The following is an 18,040-nucleotide window of genomic DNA, read 5'->3' on the forward strand; positions in this document are numbered from 1 at the left end:
TATATATATATATATATGTCTGCCCTCGTATGGAGTATGCATTTCATGTGTGGGGGGGCTCCACTCACACAGCTCTTCTGGACAGAGTGGAGGCTAAGGCTCTTCGTCTCATCAGCTCTCCTCCTCATACTGATAGTCTTCTACCTCTTAAATTCCGCCGCAATGTTGCCTCTCTTTCTATCTTCTATCGATATTTCCACGCTGACTGCTCTTCTGAACTTGCTAACTGCATGCCCCCCTCCATGGCCTCGCTGCACTCGACTTTCTACTCATGCTCATCCCTATACTGTCCAAACCCCTTATGCAAGAGTTAACCAGCATCTTCACTCTTTCATCCCTAACGCTGGTAAACTCTGGAACAATCTTCCTTCATCTGTATTTCCTCCTGCCTACGACTTATACTCTTTCAAGAGGAGGGTATCAGGACACCTCTCCTCCCGAAACTGACCTATCTTCGCCACCTCTTTGGAATCTTTTAGGAGCAGTGAGTAGCGGGCTTTTTTATTAATGTTTGCTTTTGTGTGCCCTTGAACTGTCTCCTTTGCTGTAAAAAAAAATATATATATATATATATATATATATATATATATATATATATATATATATATATATATATATATATATATATATATATATATATATATATATATATATATATATATATATATATATATATATATATATATATATATATATATATATATATATATATATATATATATATATATATATATATATATATATATATATATATATATATATATATATATATATATATATATGTACTTAGTCTTAACATAGAACGTATTTGATTCTTTTAATGTCTTGAACAAAAACTGTATCAAACTTTCGGCAGAGCTGCTTAATATATCATTATAAGGGAAAAACTTTCACTCTGTATATATATATATATATATATATATATATATATATATATATATATATATATATATATATATATATATATATATATATATATATATATATATATATATGACTGCACAAATATATTGCTCTTTCTTTCAATGTAGTGATAAACCCTATATCATAAAATAAATGGAAAAAATAATTAGCTGCACTTCATTTGATGAAATGCAAAATAAATACTACATAATGAACTCCCATTTGATGATGACGTCATCGGAAATGACACTCATTCATGGCTACATAAATCGTGTGTGTGTGAAATCAGCGAGATTCTGGAAAAAAAAAAAAAAAAAAAAAAAAAAAAAAAAATCACAAAATCAATTCTATAGTTTTAATTAACGGTAAAATCCGAAGAGAAGTATCGACAAGTGGCCAGACATATAATTCAAAGTTGCACGAGACACATGATAGACAACGCGATATACAGTATATGGGGAAAGTTTTGTCACCGCCTGAAAAAAAATTGTTTATTGTTAGTAGGGGGAAAGGTTGCAACCACACATGCAATATTGATCTTATTAGTATTTACTGGCATTCCCCTTTCTCTTTACGATCTCATTAAGGCATTTAGAGACACTGGATGCAAGGTTTTGCAGATAAGATGGTGAAAAGTTGGCCCACACCTGCTTGACTGTATCCTCAAGTTTAGGCACAGATGACATGTCCATGTCACGCAGCTGTTTCTTCATGTGCGACCATAAATTTTCTATTGGATTGATATCTTGGCTGTTCCCAGGCCAATCAGGAAAAAGGGAACCTCACAATCTGTTAACCACTGTGTAACAGACTTTGCAACATGTGCAGGGGCCGAATCCTGCATGAACACTATTGCCTTTGTTTTTTCAAAAGAATCACACAACACATCACTCAGAACCTCTAAATAATTGTTTAGGTTCACCTTTTCATTAGTAGGAAGAATCACCAATTCACCAACTCCATGATAGGTAAAGCAGCCCCAAACCATAAGTGATGCTGGGTGCTTGACAAACTTAACAGGTGAACTTAGGATCCAGTGGGTCGCTACCTGGCCTGCGGTACACACGTGATGAAGGCATTCCAATGACAATAAAAGTTGCCTCATCACTCCATAACACAGTTTTCTACTGCTCCTCATTCCATGCTAAGTATTTTTTGCAAAACTTGATTCTCTTGTCCTTCTGTAGTGCATTTAACATCGATTTTTTGCGGGCACGGTCGGTAACTCTTGTATCCCAGGTCATCATGAAGCAGCTGCTGCACACTCCCCAGAGACACATCTCCCAGTAACTGTGGGTTTTTTGCCTTTATTTCCCGTGCTGTCAGCTGTGGATCCTTTAAAACTTGCCGGGAAATAAGTGCACAGGTCCTCAAGGTCGTCTTACGAGGCCTTCCAGACTTGGGAAGTGAGGCGAGTGCAGCAGCCTTCCTAGCGTCCTTGAACCTTCTTACCAAGCGCTGGACTGTCCTCAGCTGAACTCCTGTTTGATTTGCTATGAATGGGAGATCATGGCCAGCTGTGTGTTAGGTTATCACCTCATTATGTTTATCCTTGCTAGTGACCATTTTGGGAAAGTTCAGAGGGTGGAAGGAAGCAAAATAAAGGCTCAAATTTGACTACGACTGGGGCATCAAGCAAACATATGTTCTCTCTCTATCGCAGTCAGGCGGCTACTGGGTGCCTGGGCAGTAGAGCGTGTAGGGGTTGCCAGTTAGTGGCATAAAAGCATCAGACAGTCTTGCTCACCAAGGAATGGAGTTACGAGCCTCCTTCATTTTCCGCGAAAACAAACGACCTTTTGGCGACAAAACTTTCCGCGCATACTGTAGCCTACTGCTTGGTAGAAGAGAGACGACGCTTGGTCAGCGCTGCACGGTTAAACTACCACTTTCTTTAATTCATCACTCTCGAGTTAATTATATACATCTGATCAAGATAATATTATTTATAACTTGTAGGTACGAATAGTGAAGTGACCTCCACTCTGCCCCAGCGACTCTGTAAATGAATGTCCATGGCTACAGAGCCTGTCATTCCAATACGTTTTTCTTTGCCACATTCACATAGAGTACACTATTAAGTTTTCATTGCATTTAAGGGAATCACTGACATTCATTAGGTGTGTGCAAATCTAAAGAGTTTAAAATTAAGTAGTTTTATAAAAGTCGGAAGAGAATGTTTCCCTGAGGGTACTTGCCAGATGTCGCCAGCCTCAGCTTCATGTCCGAAAGATTATGAAAGCGGTCTCAACACTTCGCAGCGTGACTGTACATAACACAATATTAACCCTTTCATTGCTAAACGCTCGCAGCGAGCGTTAGGCGTATTTGCTGGTGGTGCTAAACGCTCGCTGCGAGCTCCAGCCGCACTCAAATCTCCCGCGTATGAGTGTTCCAACACTATTTTTCACAACACAGGATTGCCAATTGAGTGAGTTTTTCACTAAATTTGGTGGAAAATCATATCAGCCCAGCGCGGCTAATCTACGTACGAGTAACTGGTGGACGTTCTTGTCCAATATAGCGGCATTTTCGCATAGCTTCACCTATCAACTGACTGATTCTTTGACCAAATAGTTGTAAATATTGCAGTTGGCAATACTCCCTTCCCAGAATCTGAAGGAGAGATATCCGCACTTCTCTCAATATGGCTGATCATCCCGCACGCACCGACGTAAGTGTTAACATTCAACACTCCCTGAATGTGCATGTACATTCGCAGGAGAGGCATACATAACCGACTCCTGTAGACCTGGGCCTCCTCTTCCCAATGGTGTTTTTGGTTTTTAGTTGTGATGAATAGTTTTTGAGATACAGAGGTTAAGAGACCCCCCATTGGGTTGCCTGACTGCGCCTGAGGGGATAGTCGTGTCCCATCCCACGCGTAAAGAAAGGGTTAATAAGGTTAATGTAAGGATGGTGATGTTACCAAAACTCTGATACCTTTCCACAGCATTTATCTCAAACAAGTCCCTATGCAAATGTATATTAGGTAATTCAAATTGATATATATATATATATATATATATATATATATATATATATATATATATATATATATATATATCTATATATATATATATATATATATATATATATATATATATATATATATATATATATATATATAATTATGATATGAACTGAAGTACCGGCAGGTTCGTGCCCCGCCCGGTGACACCAAGCTGGGATTTTTCAGCCGCCGCTGAGTAGCTTAAGACTACCCACATGCTGTCCAGAACACCACCTATCAACCTGGACTCTAGATTCTAGGATTAAAGATGAGCTCCGGGAGGGCAGCATGAGCCAATGCAAGACGGTGCCACTATCAACACTTGCCTGCACCACAATGGGCTGGGCCATACCATCAGGCCCCTCCAAACAAGCCTACCGGCACCACAGGCGAAGACAAAAAATAAAAAAATAAAATAAAAAAAACTTCAACTTTGAAACTAGAAAAAAAATCAACATATTACTTTATAATACAACCAAGAAAAGTTATATACCTATTTCAACTTGCTTAGTACAGTAATTTAGTAATATCATTCACCATGCCTGCCGTGCATAAGGAAATAAGTTATTGTAATATAATGAAAAGTATGTAACTAGACAAGTGATTTTTCTCAGTACTTTAAATGCTCACTGAGACACACTGACTGACTGACAGGCAAATGATAATTATACAGTTGTCCCTCAAATAGTACGGGGGTTAGGGACCCAGGACCTCCGTACTATTCGAAAATCCGTATAAAATTAGTGCCCCCCCCCCTGGAAACACACCTGGGCACTCCTACAGGATCCGGGTCCCGCCTGGCTCAGCTGTTACCTGCAGGCCCAAGTCGCCAGTTATGCATTTTCTGCTGCAGTCACAGTGCAGTGTCGAGGGGGGCAAAGCCCCCCACATTAGAGGTCAGGTTATTTTAAGTTCAGTTGGAGTAGTTTAAATCCCTTAATTATATAATATGGAGGCGTAATGTTGTATTTTGGAGGTGCGGAGTCAATCTCCATAATTACCATTTCGTATATCTTATTTCAAGTATGGTATAATATGATTTAGAGAGCAATAGAAACTGTGGTAAAGAGTAGGTGAGAGTGTAAGTGTATGACAAGCCTCGCTCGCTGTACCCTGCAACAATAAACTATCAATCAATCAGGGAGCGCTGCCAGGATGGCTCCGTTGCCAAGTGTGGTAACACTACAGATGAAAATGTATAACTGGCAAATTTGGCCGGCGAGTAGGAGCTGAGCCAGGCGGGACCCGGATTCACGTGGTATGCTCTCCCTACCACAACTGAACTCATACCAGAACATAACTTCTCCTAAATATGAATTCTTCTGCAAGGTGAATACCTTTCTCGAACACTTTGGAGTGCTTTCAGCAAGTGTTTTGGCTTGTCTCTTGGGTCCCATGTTCATGTTATGTGGTAATGGAGAAGCGTAGCTCAGGTTGTGCACACACACGAACTTAGGGAAAGCACATAGGTTTCAATCTGGCAAAACAAGTGTTCCTGAAGTTGTGCACACATATGGACTGAGGAGATGCGCATGGGTGGCAGTCTGGTAGAACAGTGTTGCCACTCATGCCATGGCTACTTGGTGTAACGAGCAGGAAATTTTAAAATCCTAAAAAAATCTCCATGACAATCCGTATTAAACCAAAACCGTACTAATTGAGGGACGACTGTGTAATATATATCAATGCATTTGTTATCAGTTTATGCATCCTCTATTTTGGGGAGTTTATGTCAAGCCAAAAATTTGGCCCATCATTGGTCTGCGATAAAGCCACAAATTTGCCCCATCACTGCTACTGGGTTCAGGAAAGACTGGACAATTACAGATATGGAGATGGGACCAAGTGAATATAGCTCCGGCCCTTTACACTACAAATAGGTAAATACACAAACCCTTGCACTCACCGAGCTCCTGAACTGTCCATAGAAGGTGTCGACAACTGTGCTCTTTGCCTCCCCCACGAAGGACTGCCAGGTAAGGTCAGCCTGCCGCTGCTCCTGGGACAGTCTGGAGGGGGACTGAGGTGATGCGTGAGTCTCTGTGCCTGAGGTAGAACTTGTGCTGTCTGCTGTCCTCTCCACAATGGACCCCTGAGATTTCTCCAGCTCATACTGGATGTTCTTCTCATCCAGCCGCATTCGCTTGTTTATAGTGAGTCTGTCCCTCTCGTCCCCATCGTCACGTTCTTCCCCAGACCGTGATGATGTTGGCCGGCAGCCCCGTAAATCCTGCAGCAAGTTGACTTCCTTGACTCGCTTCACACCAGACTTGCACAGGTTGTCTAGGCTGTTCTTGAGGCGTGTTTTCTCATACTTAGCATACTTCTCCGAGTCAAAGAGCAGCTCATTGTTGGGTGGGTTGTTGTCCTTAACCAACACATTTACATTGGATGTCTTGGACTCCTTCATTATATCCTCCAGCTTGACCAAGGAGGAGTGAGGCAGATCTGACCCAGAATACCCAAGACTCTCACTGGGCTCAGCCTGGCACAGCTGGTTCAAGGCAGCTTCATCTTCCTGCTGCTGCTGTTGTTGTTGCTGCTGGGCCCTTTCCTGGCGAAGGGATTCTTGTATGTGGTTCTTCTCCACATCAGACACACTATCACAGGGTAATGCTGTCAGCAAGTCACTTGGCGGCACCAGGTTACAGGTGGAGCTGATATCACAGTCGGAACCATCACACGCCTCACCACTGACGCCACTGCCACCACCGACACTGCCACTGCCAAGCTGGTTGTAGCGGCGGACACTGGCACTGCTCACTTCTGCTGGGTCTGACACATCTGATGCCACACTCTCAGCATCATGACAGCTGCAGGAATTACCAATATGTCAGACAATAGGTCACATTATGTTTCAATTAATAGATAAATAAATAAAATACTACTAATAAAGGACCCACAAGCACCTAAACTAAAATTTAATGAAAAATATTTGTAAAATATTCGATATGTAATCTTGATATAGAGATGGTAACCGAAGCTACTATTATATATATAAACATTGAAAACAATCGTATGTAAAATAAATGCAACCTACTCATTTTATGCATGAACTTAGGATAATGGAAAGGCCTTGTCATTATAATTTCATGTAATTTTAATTGATGTCTGAAGTGGGCAACACCACAACATTGTACCTGTCAAAGGAACACCACAACCCTGCACCTGGCAGGGGAACACCACATCCCTGCATCTGGCAGGGGAACACCACAACCCTGCACCTGGCAGGGGAACATCACAACCCTGCACCTGGCAGGGGAACATCACAACCCTGCACCTGGCAGAGGAACACCACAACCCTGCACCTGGCAGAGGAACACCACAAACCTGCACCTGGCAGGGGAACACCACAACCCTGCATCTGGCAGGGGAACACCACAACCCTGCACCTGGCAGGGGAACACCACAACCCTGCATCTGGTAAAGGAACACCACATCCCTGCACCTGGCAGAGGAACACAACCCTGCACCTGGCAGGGGAACACCACAACCCTGCATCTGGCAGGGAACACCATAACCCTGCAACTGGCAGGGGAACACCACAACCCTGCACCTGGCAGGGGAACACCACAACCCTGCACCTGGCAGAGGAACACCACAAACCTGCACCTGGCAGGGGAACACCACAACCCTGCACCTGGCAGAGGAACACCACAAACCTGCACCTGGCAGGGGAACACCACAACCCTGCACCTGGTACAGGAACACCACAACCCTGCACCTGGCAGAGGAACACCACAACCCTGCACCCGGCAGAGAAACACCACAACCCTGCACCTGGTAGAGGAACACCACAAACCTGCACCTGGCAGGGGAACACCACAACCCTGCACCTGGCAGGGGAACACCACAACCCTGCACCTGGCAGGGAAACACCACAACCCTGCACCTGGCAAAGGAACACCACAACCCTGCACCTGGCAGGGGAACACCACAACCCTGCACCTGGCAGAGGAATACCACAACCCTGCACCTGGCAGGGGAACACCACAACCCTGCAACTGGCAGGGGAACACCATAACCCTGCACCTGGAAGAGGAACACCACAACCTTGCACCTGGCAGGGGAACACCACAACCCTGCACCTGGCAGAGGATCACCACAACCCTGCACTTGGCAGAGGAACACCACAACCATGCACCTGGCAGAGGAACACCACAACCCTGCACCTGGCAGGGGAACACCACAACCCTTCACCTGGCAGAGGAACACCACAACCCTGCACCTGGCAGAGGAACACCACAATCCTGCACCTGGCAGAGGAACACCACAACCCTGCACCTGGCAGGGGAACACCACAACCCTGCACCTGGCAGACGAACACCACAACTCTGCACCTGGCAGGGGAACACCACAACCCTGCAGCTACCAGAGGAACACCACAACCCTGCACCTGGCAGTGGAACACCACAACCCTGCACCTGGCAGGGGAACACCATAACCCTGCACCTGGAAGAGGAACACCACAACCCTGCACCTGGCAAGGGAACACCACAACCCTACACCTGGCAGGGGGAAACCACAACCCTGTACCTGGTAGAGGAACACCACAACCCTGCACCTGGTAGAGGAACACCACAACCCTGCACCTGGTAGAGGAACACCACAACACTGCACCTAGTAGAGGAACACCACAACCCTGCACCTGGCAAGGGAACACCACAACCCAACACCTGGTAGAGGAACACCACAACCCTGCACCTGGCAGAGGAACACCACAACCCTGCACCTGGCAAGGGAACACCACAACCTTACACCTGGCAGGGGAACACCACAACCCTGCATCTGGCAGGGGAACACCACAACCCTGCACCTGGCAGGGGAAAACCACAACCCTGCATCTGGTAAAGGAACACCACAACCCTGCACCTGGCAGAGGAACACAACCCTGCACCTGGCAGGGGAACACCACAACCCTGCATCTGGCAGGGAACACCATAACCCTGCAACTGGCTGGGGAACACCACAACCCTGCACCTGGCAGAGGAACACCACAACCCTGCACCTGGCAGAGGAACACCACAACCCTGCACCTGGCAGAGGAACACCATAACCCCACACCTGGAACAGGAACACCACAACCCTGCACCTGGCAGGGGAACACCATAACCCTGCACCTGGCAGGGGAACACCATAAACCTGCACCTGGAAGAGGAACACCACAACCCTGCACCTGGCAGGGGAACACCACAACCCTGCACCTGGAAGAGGAACACCACAACCCTGCATCTGGCAGGGAAACACCACGACCCTGCACCCGGCAGAGGAACACCACAACCCTGCACCTGGTAGGAGAACACCACAACCCTGCACCTGGCAGAGGAGCACCACAACCCTGCACCTGGCAGAGGAACACCACAACCCTGCACCTGGCAGAGGAACACCACAACCCTGCACCTGGCAGGGGAACACCACAACCCTGCACCTGGCAGAGGAATACCACAACCCTGCACCTGGCAGGGGAACACCACAACCCTGCACCTGGCAGGGGAACACAATAACCCTGCACCTGGAAGAGGAACACCACAACCCTGCACCTGGCAGGGGAACACCACAACCCTGCACCTGGCAGAGGAACACCACAACCCTGCACCTGGCAGGGGAACACCACAACCCTGCACCTGGCAGGTGAACACAATAACCCTGCACCTGGAAGAGGAACACCACAACCCTGCACCTGGCAAGGGAACACCACAACCCTGCACCTGGCAGAGGAACACCACAACCCTGCACCTGGCAGGGGAACACCACAACCCTGCACCTGGCAGAGGAACACCACAAACCTGCACCTGGCAGGGGAACACCACAACCCTGCACCTGGTACAGGAACACCACAACCCTGCACCTGGCAGAGGAACACCACAACCCTGCACCCGGCAGAGAAACACCACAACCCTGCACCTGGTAGAGGAACACTACAAACCTACACCTGGCAGGGGAACACCACAACCCTGCACCTGGCAGGGGAACACCACAACCCTGCACCTGGCAGGGGAACACCACAACCCTGCACCTGGCAAAGGAACACCACAACCCTGCACCTGGCAGGGGAACACCACAACCCTGCATCTGGCAGAGGAAGACCACAACCCTGCACCTGGCAGAGGAACACCACAACCCTGCACCTGGCAGGGTAACACCACAACCCTGCACCTGGCAGGGGAACACCACAACCCTGCATCTGGCAGGGGAACACCACAACCCTGCACCTGGCAGAGGAACACCACGACCCTGCACCTGGCAGAGGAACACCACAACCCTGCACCTGGCAGGGGAACACCACAACCCTGCACCTGGCAGAGGAACACCACAACCCTGCACCTGGCAGAGGAACACCACAACCCTGCACCTGGCAGGAGAACACCACAACCCTGCACCTGGCAGAGGAACACCACAACCCTGCACCCGGCAGAGGAACACCACAACCCTGCACCTGGCAGGGGAACACCACAGCCCTGCACCTGGCAAAGGAACACCACAACCCTGCACCTGCCAGGGGAACACCACAACCCTGCACCTGGCAGGGGAACACCACAACCCTGCACCTGGCAGAGGAACACCACAACCCTGCACCTGGCAGGGGAACACCACAACCCTGCACCTGGTAGAGGAACACCACAACCCTGCACCTGGCAGGGGAACACCACAACCCTGCACCTGGCAAAGGAACACCACAACCCTGCACCTGGCAGGGGAACATCACAACCCTGCACCTGGCAGAGGAACACCACAATCCTGCACCTGGCAGGGGAGCACCACAACCCTGCACCTGGCAGAGGAAAACCACAACCCTGCACCTGGCAGGGGAACACCACATCCCTGCACCTGGCAGGGGAACACCACAACCCTGCACCTGGCAAAGGAACACCACAACCCTGCACCTGGCAGGGGAACACCACAACCCTGCACCTGGCAAAGGAGCACCACAACCCTGCACCTGGCAGAGGAACACCACAACCCCGCACCTGGTAGAGGAACACCACAACCCTGCACCTGGCAGGGGAACATCACAACCCTGCACCTGGCAGGGGAACACCACAACCCTGCACCTGGGAGAGGAACATCATAACCCTCCACCTGGTAGAGGAACACCACAACCCTGCACCTGGCAGAGGAACACCACAACCCTGCACCTGGCAGGGGAACACCACAACCCTGCACCTGGCAGAGGAACACCACAACCCTGCACCTGGCAGGGGAACACCACAACCCTGCACCTGGCAGGGGAACACCACAACCCTGCACCTGGCAGAGGAACACCACAACCCTGCACCTGGCAGTGGAACACCACAACCCTGCACCTGGCAGAGGAACACCACAACCCTGCACCTGGCAGAGGAACACCACAACCCTGCACCTGGCAGAGGAACACCACAACCCTGCACCTGGCAGGGGAACACCACAACCCTGCACCTGGCAGGGGAACACCACAACCCTGCACCTGGCAGAGGAACACCACAACCCTGCACCTGGCAGGGGAACACCACAACCCTGCACCTGGCAGAGGAACACCACAACCCTGCACCTGGCAGAGGAACACCACAACCCTGCACCTGGCAGGGGAACACCACAACCCTGCACCTGGCAGAGGAACACCACAACCCTGCACCTGGCAGGGGAACACCACAACCCTGCACCTGGCAGAGGAACACCACAACCCTGCACCTGGCAGAGGAACACCACAACCCTGCACCTGGCAGAGGAACACCACAACCTTGCACCTGGCAGGGGAACACCATAACCCTGCACCTGGCAGGGGAACACCACAACCCTGCACCTGGCAGAGGAACACCACAAACCTGCACCTGGCAGAGGAACACAACAAACCTGCACCTGGCAGAGGAACACCACAACCCTGGACCTGGCAGAGGAACACCACAACCCTGCATCTGGCAGAGGAAGACCACAACCCTGCACCTGGCAGAGGAACACCACAACCCTGCACCTGGCAGGGAAACACCACAACCCTGCACCTGGCAGGAGAACACCACAACCCTGCACCTGGCAGGGGAACACCACAACCCTGCACCTGGCAGGAGAACACCACAACCCTGCACCTGGCAGAGGAACACCACAACCCTGCACCTGGCAGAGGAACACCACAACCCTGCACCTGGCAGAGGAACACCACAACCCTGCACCTGGCAGGAGAACACCACAACCCTGCACCTGGCAGGGAAACACCACAACCCTGCACCTGGCAGGAGAACACCACAACCCTGCACCTGGCAGAGGAACACCACAACCCTGCACCCGGCAGAGGAACACCACAACCCTGCACCTGGCAGGGGAACACCACAGCCCTGCACCTGGCAAAGGACCACCACAACCCTGCACCTGGCAGGGAACACCACCACCCTGCACCTGGCAGGGGAACACCACAACCCTGCACCTGCCAGAGGAACACCACAACCCTGCACCTGGCAGGGGAACACCACAACCCTGCACCTGGCAGAGGAACACCACAACCCTGCACCTGGCAGAGGAACACCACAACCCTGCACCTGGCAGAGGAACACCATAACCCTGCACCTGGCAGAGGAACACCACAACCCTGCACCTGGCAGAGGAACACCACAACCCTGCACCTGGCAGAGGAACACCACAACCCTGCACCTGGCAGAGGAACACCATAACCCTGCACCTGGCAGAGGAACACCACAACCCTGCACCTGGCAGAGGAACACCACAACCCTGCACCTGGCAGGAGAACACCACAACCCTGCACCTGGCAGGGAAACACCACAACCCTGCACCTGGCAGGAGAACACCACAACCCTGCACCTGGCAGAGGAACACCACAACCCTGCACCCGGCAGAGGAACACCACAACCCTGCACCTGGCAGGGGAACACCACAGCCCTGCACCTGGCAAAGGAACACCACAACCCTGCACCTGGCAGGGGAACACCACAACCCTGCACCTGGCAGGGGAACACCACAACCCTGCACCTGCCAGAGGAACACCACAACCCTGCACCTGGCAGGGGAACACCACAACCCTGCACCTGGCAGAGGAACACCACAACCCTGCACCTGGCAGAGGAACACCACAACCCTGCACCTGGCAGAGGAACACCACAACCCTGCACCTGGCAGAGGAACACCACAACCCTGCACCTGGCAGAGGAACACCACAACCCTGCACCTGGCAGAGGAACACCATAACCCTGCACCTGGCAGAGGAACACCACAACCCTGCACCTGGCAGAGGAACACCACAACCCTGCACCTGGCAGAGGAACACCACAACCCTGCACCTGGCAGAGGAACACCACAACCCTGCACCTGGCAGAGGAACACCACAACCCTGCACCTGGCAGAGGAACACCACAACCCTGCACCTGGCAGAGGAACACCACAACCCTGCACCTGGCAGAAAGACCACTGCAACCCTAGTGATAGGCCCCATGTCTAAACACTAATGCTTACAGCTAGATGGTGTATTACATTATTCATGACATCTACCATTCTACATCTCCAACACCCTGTTCCCTCAAGGAAACCTCCCTCAACAGGGTAACCATGGCAGATGTGTCTCCAGTTTTCCCTGTTTTGGCACTCCATCTCAGCACACTCAATCCCTCATCTACCAACTCTTGTCCAGTCTATTAATCTGTTTTGTCGGTAGTCTTTCCCTGAAACCCATTCTCAATCCTGCCCTCCTATACTCGTCACAAAATCATCCTCATTCATTCTCATCATGTGTCTAAACCACCTCAGTGCACTACATTCCACCCATTCAACTACTCCACAATCCACATCCTTTTTTGTTACACCCATACCAAACCTCTCATGCATATTTGAACTGCTTTTTCAATTCCATCCTGGCACACCACATGCATCTCTTATAAGAGCTCATTCCCTAAAACAGTAACACTCATCCCTACAACCTCTCCCTTTGTATAGCAGCACAATGATGGCTTGTCTCTAGTCTTCTGGTAACTTACCCTGTTCCCAAGACAGCTAACATTAACAGATAAAAAATTGCTTCCACACCTCCTTTATCTCTTCATTCCTTTCCATAAGGATTCTTTTGCTTCCCTTTATCCTGTAAGTGTCACTCTTCCTTCTCCTCACTTCTCTTTTAACTTCTTTCCAGAAGTTTTCTTTTTCACAAACATTATTCACGAAATTGGTGGAAAATAAAGCCAGACACATCCCATCCCATTACCTGGTTGTGCCAGCGAGGGAGAGGTCATCACAGGAGGTGTTCATGCGGCAGCACGGGGCCAGTGCTCGCACCTCCTCAGGGATGGGCTGCAGCCTCAGGTTTACTAGGTGAGCATCAACAGAACTGCTTGACACACTGCTCTTGGGGGAGGCGGCACCACTGTCTAGACCAACTGCTTCCTGCAAGAGTTAAGGGAAGGAAGGAATCAGTCAATGGAGGCAACAAACTCGCCTAATATATATAATACAAAGTTAAGTATGATAATTAAACTGAAAATAGTTTCTGAAAGCTTTATATCATCATAATCTTTAGCCATTACTAGTCCACTGCAGGACAGAGGCCTTTCCCAATATTCTCCACCTCTTTTGTTTGATGTTGGCATACTCCATCCAGCTCCTGCAAATGTTCCAATTTCGTTCCTCAACCCGGTTCTCTGTTTGCCCCAACATCCATAAATTTTGAGTTGCCACTGTTACTTTGGCTGTTCATCTGCCATCAGTTTCATGGATAATATGACCTGCCTAAGTCTATTTCTCATTCTTAATCATAACTAAAACATCTTCAACCATTGTTCCCTAATCCATGATGCTTGCTTTCTGGGCCATATTTCAAATCAAACCCAAGAAGTTTTGGGTCCCTACAAAGGTCACTATAGGGGCCGTACTACAAGTCCAATCCGAGAAGTTTCGGGTCCCTACAGAGTTCGGGATGAATAACTCTGTAGGGACCCGAAACTTCTTGGATTAGACTTGTAATATGGCCCCTAAATCGACCTTTGTAGGGACACGAAACTTCTCAGGTTTGACTTGTAATACAGCCCTCTGTCAAAAGGAAGTTAAAAGTGAGAGACTCATCATGCCTCTCACAGCTACATACTACTCATCCAGAAAGGTATTAATGAGTTGACATTTATTTGTCACATCAGTACATACATAGTGGAAGTTGAAGGAAATTACCCACCTCATGTGAATCACTGCGAAGTTCTAGAGGTTGCTTGAGTAAACTTGGTGAGTGTGGGCAGCGTGGGGACTGAGGGGAGGTGGGGCAGTGGGGGGACTGTGGGGAGGAAGGACTGGAGTAAGAGTGCTGGCTGCCTCTGCTCCCCTCAGGCCTGCTACTGTTATTGTTGTTGCTGCTGGTACTACTTCTGCTGCTACTACTGCTTCTGCTATTGCTGCTGCTACTGCTACTACTGCTACTGCTGCTGCTGCTGCTGGCCACTCCACTGCCACTGTCTGCCGCACACTTTATCTTCTTGCTCTTGCTGCCTTCCACGCCCTTCCTGCCCCCTCCATCATCAGTGAGGCACATTTGTTTCCGCAGTGTTTCCAAGAGGAGGGTAACAAATTCCTGACAGTCATGCTGCAGAAAACAGAAGCATGAAGAAGTCATCTAGGTAAGGATCCTGTTTAGCTGTCCAGCTTGCATAATGAAAAGATCAGTTAAAATAAATTTAATACTTTTTAACAACTCCAATATGGTATACATAAGTAAGAGGATACTTGTAATAAAAAAAATGGCATCAAAGGAAGACAATTCTGGACCAGTTACATGTCTGATCCATGAATAAATAGGCATTGGTCATGCATCAGTAAATCTTCAATCAGTCCTTATGACCTTGTCATAAAACAAGATTATTACTACACCTTCTACCATCTATCAGTGCTTTTGTTACGCAACATTTGTGTACAAGACAACAAGATAAATGTAAGGGAACTGGGTATGTTTGTCAATATTTACTCACCCTTCAAAGTGGTACAGTCCATCAATCATTATTTTGACAATATTTCACTTTTATGCTACAGGGGTCCCAAGGATAATGCTCTGCCTTCACACACATAAGAGGCCAGAAGAGTGGGGCCATTGCCAACTGAACTGAGCAGAGGCCCAGTAAACTTTACAAATAAAAGGCAGAATTCATCAAAGGAGATACTTCCCTTGACATGAGAACTAATTAGAAGGGTGCACACAAATTGTAGAACACACCTTTCCACATCATGCCATGGAGCTCACCTGTCTGTAGTCCCTAAAGTCCCGCCACTGCTGGCCAAAAGCATCCTTGAAGTCTGCCGGCCTTAGAGAGGAATATTTGCCACACCAAATCTTGTGTGTGAGCTGAGAGAACTGAGCAGCAAGGGAGTAATTAACAGTGTTATTGTTGTGGGTGTGATGGTGACTGAAGAAGTACTGCAAGAGAAATGAGAATACCAAAGATTAATAATGCTATGGCTATCATATAGTAAAATTATTCATGAACACAAAAAAAAAATCATTCCTTCTTTTATCAATCGTCCTGAGGTATTCTCTGCATAAAGATTGAAAAGTCTACTAAAACAAATCTTACATAAAATTAAGGCATTTTTACTGTATGTGTTCTCTTTTTCTCAAGGTATAAGTTTAAGGTTATGTCTGGATGAAGGTGAGAACAATGAAGGGGTAAGTCAACAGACTCCTGCCAGGAAAGTTCCAGTGCAAAAGACCACAAAAATAATGGGTCCTGATTTCACCTGGAGTATGTCTGCCAATTTGTTACTTATCATCTCAATTTGTATTCATATTAGAAATAAAGCCAATTATTACCTACTGTCAAAATGAAAAGTAGGTATGTAAAAAGTTTCACTGACTTCTCTTTACAGCTTTTACCCATGCTCACAAAGGGTTGCTTGAGTTGTTTTGGGGTTGTGGCTTGGGATGCCCTTCCTGACAACACACAGCAGCACTGGGGTTATAACCACCTTTCCCTGGCTCTTGGCTGCCATGGATTGATGCTCTAACCCACTATAGTTGCGGCACCGAACACTGAGGTGTGCATTAACGTGCTTTGGCAACCTGCTGTCACATGATGTGTCCAATTCCGGGGATAATATATGATAGACTATGCATAGGAAATAATCTTCAGTATCAATACGTGGGCAGCAATGACAAATACCTTCAATTATAATTGATTTTGTGATTCAAATTATCAATGATGTCGCAGACAGCTATTATTTTCATTTATAAGGTCGCTGATTATAATTATTAAATAGCCCTAGCGCAGCCCTCTGTAGAGAAAAGTACAACGAAACAGTTTTCTGCGACAACACTGATAATTTGAACTTAATATCATCTACAATTGACAATATTCGTCATTGCTGTCTGCATATTATTGATACTGAAGACTATTTGCTATGCGTAGGCTATCATTTATTATCCACAAAATTAGACACGCAGTGTGAGAGCAAGTTGCCGGAGCATGATAATGCACACCTCAGACTCAGGCACCATGACTACAGACCAGCAGTTTCCAAACCCATGGGTGCGACCCAAATGAGGGTCACAAGAGTGTTTCTGAGGGTCACTGGATAGTCTTGGAAAAAAGCTATAGTAACAATCTTACTGATTTTTAAAATCACAGTTATGTCATATTTAGATTTTTCAGTAATGTAGAAGAATTACTTCAGTAGGACAGCTCAAAGATTTCCCTAAACACTTGCTAACAAAAGTAATGTTGTAATAAAGCCCCCAGACACATACAATACAGCACATCATGAGTAGCATTCACATATAATACTCATCCCCTGAGCAGACATCGAGGAGGCAGAGGATAAAATCAAAAATATTTGAAAGTAACGTATTTCCTGCCTTTTAAGACGCACCTTTAATTTGGCAAGATATATTTAGAAAAAATTAAAAACTCCACATTTTCCCTGAACTTAATGTATATGCAGTACATTTGGCCATCTTACTTCATTATAAACAAACATCTTTTTACACATACATTAGTACCTTTCATACCATATGTTGCTTGTTGCCCTTCTCCTTGTTCAAAGTGTTCCACTGTTGGTTGAAGAGTTACAGTGCTCTTACCCCCAAGCAACTGTGGCTTTGAAATGGTAAACAAAAGGGTTGGTTGGTAGATTCACTCACTGCGCAGATCTGGTTGCGCGCACACAACCATGTTTCATGGT

At 47.8% G+C, this 18,040-nt stretch overlaps 1 protein-coding gene across 2 annotated transcripts in view; it reads right to left on the bottom strand.

Annotated features, from left to right (window-relative positions):
- LOC127006550 (uncharacterized) overlaps window positions 1-18,040 on the bottom strand; it is a 37,988-nt gene that overhangs the window by 11,580 nt on the left and 8,368 nt on the right. For both annotated transcript variants that reach the window (XM_050876522.1, XM_050876523.1), the window contains exons 6-9: window positions 16,107-16,280; window positions 15,054-15,455; window positions 14,094-14,272; window positions 5,823-6,729 (exon numbers count right to left, since the gene is read on the bottom strand). In XM_050876522.1, coding sequence (XP_050732479.1) covers window positions 5,823-6,729; window positions 14,094-14,272; window positions 15,054-15,455; window positions 16,107-16,280 — 1,662 coding nt within the window. The remainder of the gene's footprint in view (window positions 1-5,822; window positions 6,730-14,093; window positions 14,273-15,053; window positions 15,456-16,106; window positions 16,281-18,040) is intronic.

The sequence above is a fragment of the Eriocheir sinensis genome, chromosome 33 (genome assembly GCF_024679095.1).
Source record: "Eriocheir sinensis breed Jianghai 21 chromosome 33, ASM2467909v1, whole genome shotgun sequence".
Taxonomy (NCBI): domain Eukaryota; kingdom Metazoa; phylum Arthropoda; class Malacostraca; order Decapoda; family Varunidae; genus Eriocheir; species Eriocheir sinensis.